Source organism: Salmo salar, chromosome 12 (genome assembly GCF_965601325.2).
Source record: "Salmo salar chromosome 12, fSalSal1, whole genome shotgun sequence".
NCBI lineage: Eukaryota > Metazoa > Chordata > Actinopteri > Salmoniformes > Salmonidae > Salmo > Salmo salar.
Window position 1 is genome coordinate 76,911,958 of NC_138302.1, and position 14,957 is coordinate 76,926,914.

The 14,957-nt window shown below is 43.9% G+C and overlaps 1 protein-coding gene across 2 annotated transcripts; it reads left to right on the forward strand.

Annotated features, from left to right (window-relative positions):
* The first annotated feature begins 1,219 nt into the window (after positions 1-1,219).
* Positions 1,220-14,677, forward strand: LOC106565886 (uncharacterized). Of its 2 annotated transcripts, none has more exons than XM_014133524.3 (12): positions 1,220-1,423; positions 8,905-8,980; positions 9,261-9,468; positions 9,573-9,732; positions 10,999-11,142; positions 11,325-11,396; positions 11,686-11,840; positions 12,098-12,188; positions 12,308-12,467; positions 12,615-12,726; positions 13,109-13,276; positions 13,371-14,677. In XM_014133524.3, the coding sequence occupies exons 2-12, from the start codon at positions 8,914-8,916 to the stop codon at positions 13,852-13,854; spliced, it is 1,821 nt and encodes a 606-aa protein (XP_013988999.2). In that variant the 5' UTR covers positions 1,220-1,423; positions 8,905-8,913; the 3' UTR covers positions 13,855-14,677. The 2 variants fall into 2 exon arrangements, with proteins under 2 accessions (XP_013988999.2, XP_013988998.2); XM_014133523.3 differs by lacking the exon at positions 1,220-1,423 and adding an exon at positions 8,236-8,375.
* The last annotated feature ends 280 nt before the right edge of the window (positions 14,678-14,957 follow it).

The window sequence follows — 14,957 nt, forward strand, 5'->3', positions numbered from 1 at the left end:
ATTCCTATGTAATGCTCATGTGATCTCTGATTCATGTGTAGTTACTGAACTGAAGTTACACTCCACTGTAGTGGATGAGAGAGAACCTCTGCAGAGGCTATTCACATACAGTCTGCAGAAATGTAAGTCTGTGTCTACCATTGCCTTTGATCACATTTCAGATGATTTCTAATTTTGACAGACTGGAAACCAGTAATGGTATTTGAAATCTATAATGGAGCTGACGGAGACCATTGGGAAAATGAAATATTCAAACCGCTTTGATAACAAATACTTAATGGATAGGATTTCGTTGGTAGCTGCAGGTATGGGATGACCTAATCTTGGAGAGACTAGGGTTAGCCCATAGACTAGGGTTAGCCCACTAGTGCCCAGAAGTCTGTTTTAGCATTGGCAGCGCCATTGAGGACTTACACCATTTTGAAGTGGTCAACTCTGTGCTGATTTCCTATGGGTTAAGGAAGGATCAGATAATTCCATCCAGGTCATCAGGTGCGATCAGCCAATGAATTATATTTATGAGCAAACATTGGCAGTAAATCGCCAACCTTGGATTTATACCTGTTCAAACAACACATTCTAGGTGGCAGTATGCACCCTTTCAATGTGTTTACCAACTCATAGAAGTAGTAGATTAAAATGGACTACTTCAAAATGGAGAAGGCCTCAATTGCGCTGCCCATGCTCTCAGAAGCCATAATGGGACAGATATAATGTTGAGTCCTTTAACTATCTCTGAGTTAACCTTATCCAGCTACAATCAAGTAGGCCTACACTGTAGTCCACAGTGACTTCTGCAGGACAAAGGTTGGTGCCTGGTTAGCGAGAACTGTTTGACCTGGAATTCAGGCAGAAAATATATCTGAACCAAAGAGATGTATAACTAACCCAATATAGTTAATCTGCGTCGTTTACAGTGAGCAAATTAAGCATAGTGGGCAGAACAAGCAAGAAGTTAGGCAAGTCACGCACCAGCTAGCGAGATAGTATTGGCGCGTTGTAGCATGTATTTGCATATTTCCGTTAGGGAATGCCCCTGAAGTGCACAAACTAATTCCATCCCCTCCCACTACCCGCCGCTGGACATCCTCTCACTATCATATTTGGTGGTGAGAACGTTCTAAACGGATGCTTCAGTTTTATAGTCCTGGTGACGTGTCTGAATCTCTCAGGTCGGAATGCCGTAGCCATTTTGGAATGGCACGTCGCGTTGAACAACAAAGGATAGTCAGCCAATCCGTTTCCTTTGTTGTTGAATGCCATATTCTGCATGCCATTCCAAAATGGCTGCTATAGCTTCTGCTGTAAGCATAAGGACGAAAGGGCAGTTTAATTAAAAACGAGCAGTATTTCGGTCTTTAATTTAACATTTTAGATAATGGGATAATTAGGAGTACAGCAACATCTTCCATCCCTGGATGAGGTACGTTTTCCCAGCCATATCACGCCCCTTCTACGTGCTGTCCACATTCTGGCCGCTGTGCGTTTCGACCTGAAAGGTTCAGATGTATTTACTGGGTCGGAACAGTTCTGGCTAGTGCCTGGTAAACAAATCTGGGAGAAGAGATCCCAGATAATATACTGCAGCATTTCTATTAGAATTGCTACCTTACTTTCAGATGTTACAAATCATTTTCCAACATTGGCATTCAATGGGATTGGGTTGAGTACAGCACTGCAAAATCACTGGTTTATGAATCACCTTACATTCAAAATAAGTACTCGTTGGGTGCGTTCCAGCAGTTAGTCTTACGATCCATGTCGTCGCATTTAGTCATTCTAAACAGAATTTATTTATTTATTTTTATTTCACCTTTATTTAACCAGGTAGGCAAGTTGAGAACAAGTTCTCATTTGCAACTGCGACCTGGCCAAGATAAAGCATAGCAATTCGACACAGAGTTACACATGGAATAAACAAAACATACAGTCAAGAATACAGTAGAACAAAAGAGAACAAAGTCTATATACAGGGAGTGCAAATGAGGTAAGTTAAGGCAATAAATAGGCCATGGTGGCGAAGTAATTGCAATATAGCAATTAAACACTGGAATGGTAGATGTGCAGAAGATCAATTTACATTTAAGTCATTTAGCAGATGCTCTTATCCAGAGCGACTTACAAATTGGTGCATTCACCTTATGATATCCAGTGGAACAGCCACTTTACAATAGTGCATCTAAATCTTTTAGGGGGGGGGGGGGGGTAGAAGGATTACTTTATCCTATCCTAGGTATTCCTTAAAGAGGTGGGGTTTCAGGTGTCTCCGGAAGGTGGTGATTGACTCCGCTGTCCTGGCGTCGTGAGGGAGCTTGTTCCACCATAGGGGTGCCAGAGCAGCGAACAGTTTTGACCGGGCTGAGCGGGAACTGTGCTTCCTCAGAGGTAGGGGGGCCAGCAGGCCAGCGGTGGATGAGCGCAGTGCCCTCGTTTGGGTGTAGGGACTGATCAGAGCCTGAAGGTACGGAGGTGCCGTTCCCCTCACGGCTCCGTAGGCAAGCACCATGGTCTTGTAGCGGATGCGAGCTTCAACTGGAAGCCAGTGGAGAGAGCGGAGGAGCGGGGTGACGTGAGAGAACTTGGGAAGGTTGAACACCAGACGGGCTGCGGCGTTCTGGATGAGTTGTAGGGGTTTAATGGCACAGGCAGGGAGCCCCGCCAACAGCGAGTTGCAGTAATCCAGACGGGAGATGACAAGTGCCTGGATTAGGACCTGCGCCACTTCCTGTGTGAGGCAGGGTCGTACTCTGCGAATGTTGTAGAGCATGAACCTACAGGATCGGGTCACCGCCTTGATCTGTACAAGTAGAGATGCTGGGGTGCAAAGGAGCAAGATAAATAAATACAGTATGGGGATGAGGTAGGTAGATAGATGGGCTGTTTACAGATGGGCTATGTACAGGTGCAGTGATCTGTGAGCTGCTCTGACAGCTGAAGCTTAAAGCTGGTGAGGGAGATAGAAGTCTCCAGCTTCAGAGATTTTTGCAATTCGTTCCAGTCATTGGCAGCAGAGAACTGGAAGGAAAGATGACCAAAGGAGGAATTGGCTTTGGGGGTGACCAGTGAGATATACCTGCTGGAGCGCGTGCTGCTATGGTGACCAGTGAGCTGAGACAAGGTGGGGCTTTACCTAGCAGAGACTTGTAGATAACCTGTAGCCAGTGGGTTTGGCGACGAGTATGAAGCGAGGGCCAACCAACGAGAGTGTACAGGTCACAATGGTGGGTAGTGTATGGGGCTTTGGTGACAAAACGGATGGCACTGTGATAGACTGCATCCAGTTTGTTGAGTAGAGTGTTGGAGGCTATTTTATAGATGACATCACCGAAGTTGAGGATCGGTAGGATGGTCAGTTTTACGAGGGTATGTTTGGCAGCATGAGTGAAGAATGCTTTGTTGCGATATAGGAAGCCGATTCTAGATTTAATTTTGGATTGGAGATGCTTAATGTGAGTCTGGAAGGAGAGTTGACAGTCTAACCAGACACCCAGGTATTTGTAGTTGTCCACGTATTCTAAGTCAGAACCGTCCAGAGTAGTGATGCTGGACGGGCGAGCAGGTGCGGGCAGTGATCGATTGAATAGCATGCATTTAGTTTTACTTGCGTTTAAGAGCAGTTGGAGGCCACAGAAGGAGAGTTGTATGGCATTGAAGCTCGTCTGGAGGTTAGTTATTAACACAGTGTCCAAAGAGGGGCCAGAAGTATACAGAATGGTGTCGTCTGCGTAGAGGTGGATCAGAGAATCACCAGCAGCAAGAGCAACATCATTGATGTATACAGAGAAGAGAGTCGGCCCAAGAATTGAACCCTGTGGCACACCCATAGAGACTGCCAGAGGTCCGGACAACAGGCCCTCCGATTTGACACACTGAACTCTATCAGAGAAGTAGTTGGTAAACCAGGCGAGGCAATCATTTGAGAAACCAAGGCTGTCAAGTCTGCCAATAAGAATGTGGTGATTGACAGAGTCGAAAGCCTTGGCCAGGTCGATGAATACGGCTGCACAGTAATGTCTCTTATCGATGGCGGTTATGATGACGTTTAGGACCTTGAGCGTGGCTGAGGTGCACCCATGCCAGCTCCGAAACCAGATTGCATAGCGGAGAAGGTGCAGTGGGATTCGAAATGGTCGGTAATCTGTTTGTTAACTTGGCTTTCGAAGACCTTAGAAAGACAGGGTAGGATAGATATAGGTCTGTAGCGGTTTGGGTCTAGTGTCACCCCCTTTGAAGAGGGGGATGACCGTGGCAGCTTTCCAATCTTTGGGAATCTCAGACGATACGAAAGAGAGGTTGAACAGGCTAGTAAAAGGGGTTGCAACAATTTCGGCAGATAATTTTAGAGAGGGTCCAGATTGTTAAGCCTGGCTGATTTGTATGGGTCCAGATGTTGCAGCTCTTTCAGAACGTCATCTATCTGGATTTGGGTGAAGGAGAAATGTTCGGGCTTTGGTGGGTTGCTGTGGAGGGTGCCGGGCAGTTGACCGGGGTAGGGGTAGCCAGGTGGAAAGCATGGCCAGCCGTAGATAAATGCTTATTGAAATTCTCAATTATAGTGGATTTATCAGTGGTAAGTGTTTCCTAGCCTCAGGGCAGTGGGCAGCAGGGAGGAGGTGCTCTTATTCTCCATGGACTTTAGTGTCCCAGAACTTTTTTGAGTTAGTACTACAGGATGTAAATTTCTATTTGAAAAAGCTAGCCTTAGCTTTTCTAACTGCATGTGCATATTTGTTCCTAACTTCCCTGAAAAGTTGCATATCACAGGGGCTATTGGATGCTAATGCAGAACGCCACAGGATGTTTTTGTGCTGGTAAAGGGCAGACAGGTCTGGAGTGAACCAAGGACTATATCTATTCCTAGTTATACATTTTTAGAGTGGGACATGCTTATTTAAGATGGTGAGGAAGGCACTTTTAAAGAATAGCCAGGCATCATCAACTGACGGGATGAGGTCAATGTCTTTCCAGGATACCCCGGCCAGGTTGATTAGAAAGGCCTGCTCGCAGAAGTGTTTCAGGGAGCGTTTGACAGTGATGAGGGTTGGTCGTTTGGTCGCAGACCCATTACGGATGCAGGCAATGAGGCAGTGATCGCTGAGATCTTGATTGAAAACAGCAGAGGTGTATTTGGAGGGCAAGTTAGTTAGGATGACATCTATGAGGGTGCCCGTGTTTATGGATTTGGGGTTGTACCTGGTAGGTTCATGGCTAATTTGTGTGAGATTGAGGGCATCAAGCTTAGATTGTAGGATGGCCGGGGTGTTAAGCATGTCCCAGTTTAGGTCACCTAGTAGCACGAGCTCTGAAGATAGATGGGGGGGCAATCAATTCACATATGGTATCGAGGGCACAGCTGGGGGCAGAGGGGGGTCTATAGCAAGCGGCAACAGTGAGAGACTTGTTTCTGGAAAGGTGAATTTTTGGAAGTAGAAGCTCGAATTGTTTGGGTACAGACTTGTATAGCCTGCAGAGTTCTGTATTACTATCTTTGCAGTAGATTGCAACACCGCCCCCTTTGGCAGTTCTATCTTGGCGGAAAATGTTATAGTTAGCGATGGAGATTTCAGGGTTTTTGGTGGTTTTCCGAAGCCAGGACTCAGACACGGCTAAGACATCCGGGTTGGCAGAGTTTGCTAAAGCAGTGAGTAAAACAAACTTAGGGAGTAGGCTTCTAATGTTAACATGCATTAAACCAAGGCTTTTACAGTTACAGAAGAATATTTGAGATCGCCACACCTGGATAAGTGTTTGTCTCAGGAAGCACCTGGTGCTTCGGTAAAGTTACACATTCTAGCAGGTACTGAAACGTATATAAATTGCTGCCTCGTTCAGTGAGTGACGAAGTCATCAAGTGGTTACATAGCATGGAATATCCAGACTTTACACAGGATGGAACGCAAGTAATGCAGTTTGAGGGGATCGACCAGAGCGAGATGCTGCAGAGATTTTCTGACCTTGACCACATTCAGATATGAGTAATTATTTGGGATGAATACAAGGTGATTTTTAGATTGTAATTCAGCACCTCGTGCCCTGCGACAATCCCTCAAATGCTCTAGTTGCATTCCTGGTTGTCAGAGGATTGCATGTGGTTCCCGAGATGTTTCCCACTTCTCCAGGTCTTTTGAGATCTGATCATCGGTACAGTGTGACTACCTTGCTGGAACACACCAGCACCTTCAGAATTTGTCTATGCTTTCCAGATCCACAAGTGGTGTTCCAGGTTTCGCAGTTTGAACAACTCCAGGAAGTGACGTTGCAGGCTAGCTTAGTGCTGCCCCCTCTCCTTGAGTATTTCAAGTTGAAGGATGACCGGGGTACTGCAGGCTGCCATTTGCTACTAAATTATTTCATTTAACCTTTTATTTAACTAGGCAATTCAGTTAAGACCAAATTCCAATGACATTCTAGGAACAGTGGGTTAACTGCCTTGTTCAGGGGCAGAACGACCGTGTCAGCTCGGGGATTCGATCTAGCAACCTTTCGGTTACTAGGCTACCTGCCGCCCCAGTACCTCTTCTGTGTGTGATTTAAAATAAAAATTGGTTCAAGGACATGCATCTGGTGTAATAGAAGCAATAATTGGTACCATGATTGTCTTTGGAAAAAAATTGTATTTACACGACGATTGAACACCAATATTGCCATTTCCCCACTCACTATAGTGGGGTGTCCTGTTTTCTGCAAACAATGCCTACAGTACAGCAGTCGGCCTTTCGTGGCTTCAATGAGAGGGGGCAGTTCTCCGCTGATTTAAATAACTATTTTAGTGCTATTTGGGATCCTTGGGACGAAAGGGTCAGTTATAATTATAAACTGGGTGTTTTGAGCCCTGAATGCTGATTGGCTGACATCCGTGGTATATCAGACCGTATAACAAAACACTTGTTTTTACTGCTCGAATTCCATTGGTAAAAGGTTTATAATAGCAATAAGGCACCTCTGGGGTTTGTGATATATGGCCAATATACCACAGTTAAGGGCTGTGTCCAGGCACTCGACGTTGGTCATGCTAAGGAACAGCCCTTAGTCGTGGTATATTGGCCATATACCACACCCCTTCGGTCCTTATTGCTTAAATATTTTTGCCTTAACCACAGTTTCAAAACCCAGAGGCGCAACATCCAGGAACGCTTGCGAAACAAACCAAGGCCAGGGTTTTGGGTTTGAGAGAAGTGAAAAATCGAAATCTAAAGGCACAACCTAGATTCTAGTCAATGTCTAATGTAGTTTAACATGTTTTTACTTCAACCTCGTGAAACTGACACGTTTTCATTTTCACAAAAAATGTATAGTGAAGGAGTAACTGACGGTTTGCACATGCGCAGTTCGGCACGAGATGACCCGTTGTTTCTACCCTTGAGTTTAGCTAACCAATGTCGCCATGACATCGCCTAATAATAAAGCGTCAACATGCTTCATTCATTTCTAACCAAAAAGTGTGCTTAAATGACCTTCACTTGAAATACAAGATAAAAGCGGCAATAGTACTGTTTTTGTCAATTTTAAAACGCGTAGCCCGTATGCGCTTCCTCAAAATAGTCAGAATTAACGCAAGATAACTCGAGAAAACTGTCATTGATTTTTACGTTTTTGCCAAGGAGATCTAAGTCTAAATTTGCATGAGGACGAGTCCTATCGTTAAATGACAATGGGCACTTCATGGAAGAATCCCTCTACTGTTGACCAATCGCAGACGTGGGGGGCGTAGACTTCGGCTACCGACGTCGACTTTACTCAAACATTTTGTGTGCCCCAACAGCCGAAAAAACGCTTTCTGTAGTCCAATGTTGTCATAATATATGCACGAACTGTTTCGTCTGGTAAGCATGCAGATCTTCATACGGTACTCAGTGGTGAAATAAGTACCCAATTGTCATACAAGAGTAGAAGTAAAGATACCTTAATAGAATATGACTAATGTGGTTAAATATATATATATTTTTTAATTACATCCCGATTCACCCACTTATTTTGCAAGCCCACTTTCAGACAAACTCCCAAGTATGCAGTTGCCCATACTTGTTTTAACAGACTTAATTTGGCTTCAATGCCTATTGAGTCTTCACATAGGAATGAACGGTGTCACGAGGTCGATGGCTTTGTCCAGTCATTGACCCTAACCTTAACCCCTACCTTAACCAAAACCCTTACCGTAACAGTTTTATAAATGTTAAATTCAATGGGGTGACGTCATAGTTGGACGTCCCAAGGATTCTACACAGCAAGAACCAACAAAGAACACACCCAACGTGACACCACACCCACGAGGTTGCTACGTATACGTTCAAGGGGGAGGGGCACGGTAACAAAAAAAACGAAGGAAAGGAGAGCGAAGCAATTTTTATTTCAACATCTTTATAGAAAGTCTAAAGGTAAGAATATAAACAATTGTTCATGGTTAGTCCCTGCAAAAAGCGTTCTACAATAGACCTCTTGCAAAAATGCATGCGCCGTTTTCTTATTTACCAATGCAACTTCGGTGCATTTACCATCCGCTCTATGCAGCGCCATTACGGTGTGGGGTGGCCTAAATCAATGGACAAAATGGCCATATTTGAATTTTTACTGGAAGACGTGCATCTTCAACGATATAATTTTTTTATAACTATTTACACGCCCCCAGCATTCCAAAACATTATAGAAAAGTGCACACTCCTTGTGGTTTTATCGATGTTTGACGATAATGTACTTTGCAAAGAGCAGTATCTTGCATTTGATGAATGAGGCCATGATTGACGTTTCCTCGCACATACAGAAGCAGTGGGTGACTGCATGATGTTACCATTGGGTGATGCTAAGTTGCTTTAGATCCAATAACTTTATTATGATCGGTAATGCATAATTTATCTGTCAGTGCTGAGAATGTTTTAATTTATAATTTTGCATCTCTATGGTCAACAGTTTGGAGTCATGCCTATACGTCGTGCAGCTGGGACTCCACCCCAGGAGACACCCCCCTCGGCTGCACCAGATGGAGGTGAGTTCAAGACCCTCGACATGAACAGAAACCATGCTTTGGGATTCAGATTGGTACCCAGCATTGACAGACTATGAGTGAATAGTCACCACTTGACAGGACCTGATTGGAATTCTGGTGAATCTAGGTCTTGCCCCCTATTAGTGGTTATTTTAGGAAACTGTGGAATCAGACATTGTTCAGAGTTCTTGTTGTTGAGTGGCATGTAAATACAGTTTTACATCTACTTGCTGAATTTACATGTTCACTCTTGTCTTCATCCTTCCACATTTCTCTTCAGAGCCTGATGCCAGCTCTGAGGAATCTGCCTCTGTTGAGGAGGAGCAGGAGGTAGCATCCGCAGCCCCAGTAGCCAAGAAGGGGGAGGGTCAAGGAGAAGGTGAGGGCACAGGTGAAGGAGACCCAAAAGAGAATGGTGAGAAACCTGATGAATCGACTGGAAAGAAGACTGAGGAGAAGAAGGCTGAGGGGGAAGAGGCTGAGAAGGAGTGAGTTGCTTGTGCTCAAACCCTGCAAATGTTGCATTCATATCTATTTCGATAAATGTTTAATTTCACATTTTCGTGATTGCTGTCTTGTGGTTTGGCTGCAGAGAGAAAGATGGAGTAAAAGAGAAAGTCAAGAAGCCCATTAAAAGGACCATTCCTGCCTGGGCCACCATGTCTGCCAGCAAACGTGCAACGCTCACTAATAAGAGCACCTCCACCATGCAGCCGCCTAGGATGGACGACATCCTCATTGAGGCTATTGAGGTCTGTACACAACACACTTACTACTAGGGATGCACAATATATCGGTGAACATATCAGAATAGGCTCATATTAGCTAAAAATGCCAACATCGGTATCAGCCCGATGTCTAGTTTAATGCCGATGTCAAAGCTACCGTGCATACCTATATAACGTAGGTACATGATGTAATGACGCCATGTAAAATTTTGCGCTACACGTGCAACACAGCATTCCTAACCTAGCCCACAATGTCTGCTGTGTGGATCGAGCAGGCAACAAGCCAAGCAGTTATTTGAAAGAGTAAGAACATTTTTGCGAGACAACTCAAAGGCGAAATCCATTAAAGCCAAGATAATGGAATACATAGCCCTTGACAATCAACCGTTCTCTGTTATGGGTGATGTTGGCTTTCACCAACTGGTCGAGCACCGGTACACACTACCAAGTGCGCTATTTTTCAGATGTTGGCCTTCCGGAGTTACACAGTAATAGCATCACTGCTATTAGCTTCATGACATACATGCTATGGAACGCCATTTGGGTCTTTGCCTGTCAAAAACGATACAGTAGCACTGTCAAAGCTGTACAAAAAAGTCTGCAAACACCGACCACAAACGATGTGTTGATAATAACGCTTTGGTAATAAAGCATAATTTGTTCGACCGCAACTTCTGGGGTAGCTACCTAGCTAGCACCAATACAACCAGTCTGAAAGCAATGACCAGTAGAAACTGCAGTCATATTCATTATTCTTAGCAATGATTTAGGAATCCTTGTAAGTATTAGCTAGGTTGCCACTTGTTGTTCGCCTATTGAATTCAATTCATGAAACTAAAGAGCTAGCCAGCTACTTATAATGTTATAAGCAGCCAGCTAGCTTCATCTGGCTAGTGAGGCTCGACCGGACCGGGTTATGTTTTGTGAAGCTAGCCATGGTAAGGATTAGGCACAATAGTGGAGTTTGCCTTCAAACTAACACATAAAAGTATGTTATTGACAGTGATGCAAATTAATACAAATAGTAGAATTATGCTATACGTTTATTTTGAAGGCTAACCGCAAAGTCCACTATTGTGGCTAATCCTTATTGTGGCTAGCTTCACATAGATGGGTCCGACCACCATTAATCAATTAAGAACTGTCTTATAAATTTAGGGTTATTTTAGAAAATATCGGATATCAGTATCGGCCAAAAATGTCATATCGGTGCATCATTACTTATTATGTTGTTATCCCTTACTCCCCACGAATGCTGCACCTGCAACTTATCATATTTCCTCTCTGCAGTCCTGCAAGGAGAAGACTGGGGCCTCAGCCCATTCTGTCATGAAGTACATTGTGAAGAAATACCCTAACCTGGAGTTGGACAAGAGGAAATTCCTTCTCAAGAAGGCTCTCAAGAGGCAGCTGGAGAAGGGCACCATCAAACAGGTGCGAAGTCCTTTTCCCTGACCACAGCTAACAGTGAATTAACATGAATTGCAAATGTTAGGCGGCAGCCTATCCTAGTGTTTGACCTGTGGGTTACATGTTGTGGTGCCCTATACCCTGTGTGTCTGGTGCTTTATCGGCCTGCATACTCATGTTCCTTTACCTCCTATTCACTCTCACAGCTGAAGGGTAAAGGCCTTTCTGGAAGCTTTACCATTGGGAAGCAGCCCCCTAATAAATCCACTGCTAAAGGGGTAGGTATTTTCAGTCACCTATCTACAAACTTAAACAATAGCAATGTACCATTATGTGATTGTCCCATTTGGCTTTTAAGAGACATAATTTAAATAAAATATACAGTGCATACCTATATAATGTAGGTACATATGCCATTTAGCAGACACTTTTATCCAAAGCGACTTAGTCATGCTTGCATACATTTTCTGTATGGGTGGTCCCGGAAACCGAACCAACTATCCTGGCGTTGCAAGTGCCATGCTCTACCAACTGAGTTTGACTGTGATTCTGATGGTTTGGTGCTAGAAGCCGATGGCAGTAGCTCCTGGGTTGAAGGCAGAGACCCTTGGGGATGCTCTGCCCCTGATCATCACACGGCTATGTGAACCCAAAGAGGCGTCTTACATTCTGATCAAGAAATATGTGGAGCAGCACTTCCCTCAACTCAACGTGGAGCATCGGTAAATACCTTTTTATTGTCATATTTGATTGGGAATGGGTTCAGTGATCGGGTCCTGTTATTCTCTGAATACGTAAACACATGCTAACTTGACGTTGTACCTGACATGGTAATGCAAACTTCTGCGCAACCCAAATCTACAGTATGTTTAATGGAGTCTGAAAATAAGGAACCCACTATGTTTTGAACTGTGGGATGTCCATCAAAGTTGTGTAGGTTAAAATAGGGTTCTCAATGCAGTCACCGACTCATTCCTAGGCCGGATATCCTAAAGAGTGGCCTGGTGAGAGCTGTGGACAAGGGTCAACTGGAGCAGATCACTGGAAAAGGTGCCTCTGGAACATTCCAGGTTAGTCTTGTACTAAAGGAATGCACAATTCAGTCTACTCCATAAAGGCCTTTGGCATCTATAATGTTAGATCTTTGCTTTGAGGTGTTTCTCTCAGACTCTCTCTTACCCTCTCACAGCTGAAGCGGGAAGGGGGCAAGTTCCTGCTTAAAGGTGGGCCCCTGGAGGACGCTATCATGACAGCCATCGTGGCCATGAATGAACCCAAGACTTGCAGCACCACCACACTCCGCAAATTCCTGTTAGAGACAAACAAGGACAGCATGGAGTACCGTGTGGGTAAGACCTGTTCCCTTACTCTCCTAACTGAACCACTGCTTTGACAATGTGTGAATACCTACCTGAAACTGCAGGAGCTCTCATTAGCTGGGAAGAATCAGCGATGTTAAGATTCTTTATTGACACTGGGCACTTCTCTTCCCTCAGTGAACAGCCTGAAGAGGACACTGCAGAAGTGTAAAATGATGGGCTGGATGGAACAGATCACTGGGAATGGGCTAAATGGGACCTACCAGCTCTGCTACCCTTACCACCCCAGGTAGAACTCTACTCTTGGAAGATTACACTGTGAAGTTCATCAAATTTATTTATATAGCCCTTCTTACATCAGCTGATATCTCAAAGTGCTGTACAGAAACCCACCCTAAAACCCCAAACAGCAAGTAATGCAGGTGTAGAAGCTGCCCTCTGTACATAATTGCACAAATGTGTGCTATACCAGGAGCAGTATTCTCTGTTTAGAAAGATGCTGACTACACTACTAATCATGTCACTTTTCATTCATGTTTACTGAACCTCTGATGTACTGAATATTTCAACAGTCTGGTAGTAATAACAGAAATTCCCGCACTCTTGCAATACCTTTTATTTATTTTTGGGGGCTCAGATTAGAGATCAGATTTTATTTTCTTATTCCACAGCCCAGCCATTCTGTTCCCAGAAAAACAGAAAGTGAAAGAGCAGAAAATGGCAGAGAAGGCTAAACGCAGAAAGATGGTTGACTCGTCTGATGAGGAGGACTCTGATGAGGAGGAAGAGGAGTCGTCTGAGGAGGATGAGGAGTCAGATGATGAACCCCCTCCTAAGAGGTGAGTCCAAGGTCAAATTGCTGAAATCCAATGAAAATAGTGGGGTTTCAAATGGTTCACTGCTAACAGTGTATTTGTTCAATACGATCCTTAGGAAAGCTGTGAAGCGGCCACCACCTAAAGCACGTCGCCCTCCCCCCAGCAAGAAGTCACAGCCGGCAAGTCAGTCAATGGCTAAGGGCAAGAAAAGAGCTGCCCCTGCTAAGAGATCTGCACCGCCAGTCAAGAAACCAGCACCCCAAGCTAAGAAAGCAGCACCACCAGCCAAGAAGTCTGCTCCCCCAGCAAGGAAACCAGTGCCACCAACAAACAAACCAGTGCCCCCGGTTAAGAAACCTGCAGCTGCCAGTAAAGCTGTAGCCTCAAAGAAGACACCCCCACCAGCTAAGGCGGCACCCACACCAGTCAAGAAAGCTGCTCCAGCGAGCAAGCCCAAAACCCCCATTGTCAAAAAGCTGACAAGCAGGGCATCAAAGCGTCCAGCGCCCAAAAAGTCACCACCTGCGAAGAAGGAAGCAGCCAAATCTGCAGTGAAGGCCAAGCCAGCAGCCCGCAAGTCCCTGAGGGAGAGGAAGTGAGCTCACTATTGCCCAGCAGTGGAAGTTTAACTGTAGCTCTGAAGACTGCAGTGCTCTGCCTCTAGCCATGCTCTCTTTCGCATCGTTTTCCCCCTGTTTGGGGTTTTAGAATTCTTCTCTGTAGGATAGGGATGTGACAGTTATCAGTTCATGTCAATTTACTGTACTTTGAACTGTTACATTTCTGTGAACCCAACTTCTAAACACCATTGTGTAGAAAGTCCTCTTCAAAAACTGTAAAATTTCGCAATTTCCCTCACACACTTGTGTATATGCAGAGATCTAACATACAATCAAAGTGACTTGTCTTTTCATTTTAACATTTCATCCCAATCCACTTTCTCATGTTTTAGCTTGACACATTCCTTGTATAAAAAAAAATATAGATTTCTCCACATTTAATCTGGAGTAAATTTTCAAATCTTAAAGAATATTGAGATTTATGTAAGTGAATTTGAGAGCATGAGCCAACTTTTCATGTAATGAATTATGTTATTTAAATTCACTTTCCTTGATCAGATGGTTAAAATACTTAATTTGATTGGAGACTGACATCAGGAAGCAATTTGTCATTGTCATATTCAGTACTACTGCATAGTATTAGGGGAATATTTTTTTAAAGTGTGTAACTAATCAAAGTTCATTTTATCATATAAAGTAAAAAAAAAAAAAAATACATACAAAATCGTCTACATTCTGTGTAATAGTGCAAGATTTGAAGAAACTTCGTTTTGAAGGTGTGGCTCATGCATACCCTGCATGCGTGTACTCTTTATGTTATGCTTTTTTCCAAGTCGTTATTAAAATGGCTATTTGTACTAAATTCCTTGTTATTCATTCTGTCATGGTCTTAAGGAAGGGTACAAACACCAAATACAGTGTCTGCTGGTGGATCATAAGTTGGAGCAAAAGTATTCTATACATTGTAGGGGAGTGGCTACAAACTACAAATCAATAGATGTCAATTTTATTCACTCAAAGTGCTGCACGTTTCAGTTGTGGGTTATTGAAATAGATATACCTAATTTTGCAATTTCACTTTGCAAATTAGGCCATATCCATATATCCAGACCGCTTATGAATCATTTTGGTAAATAAAGATA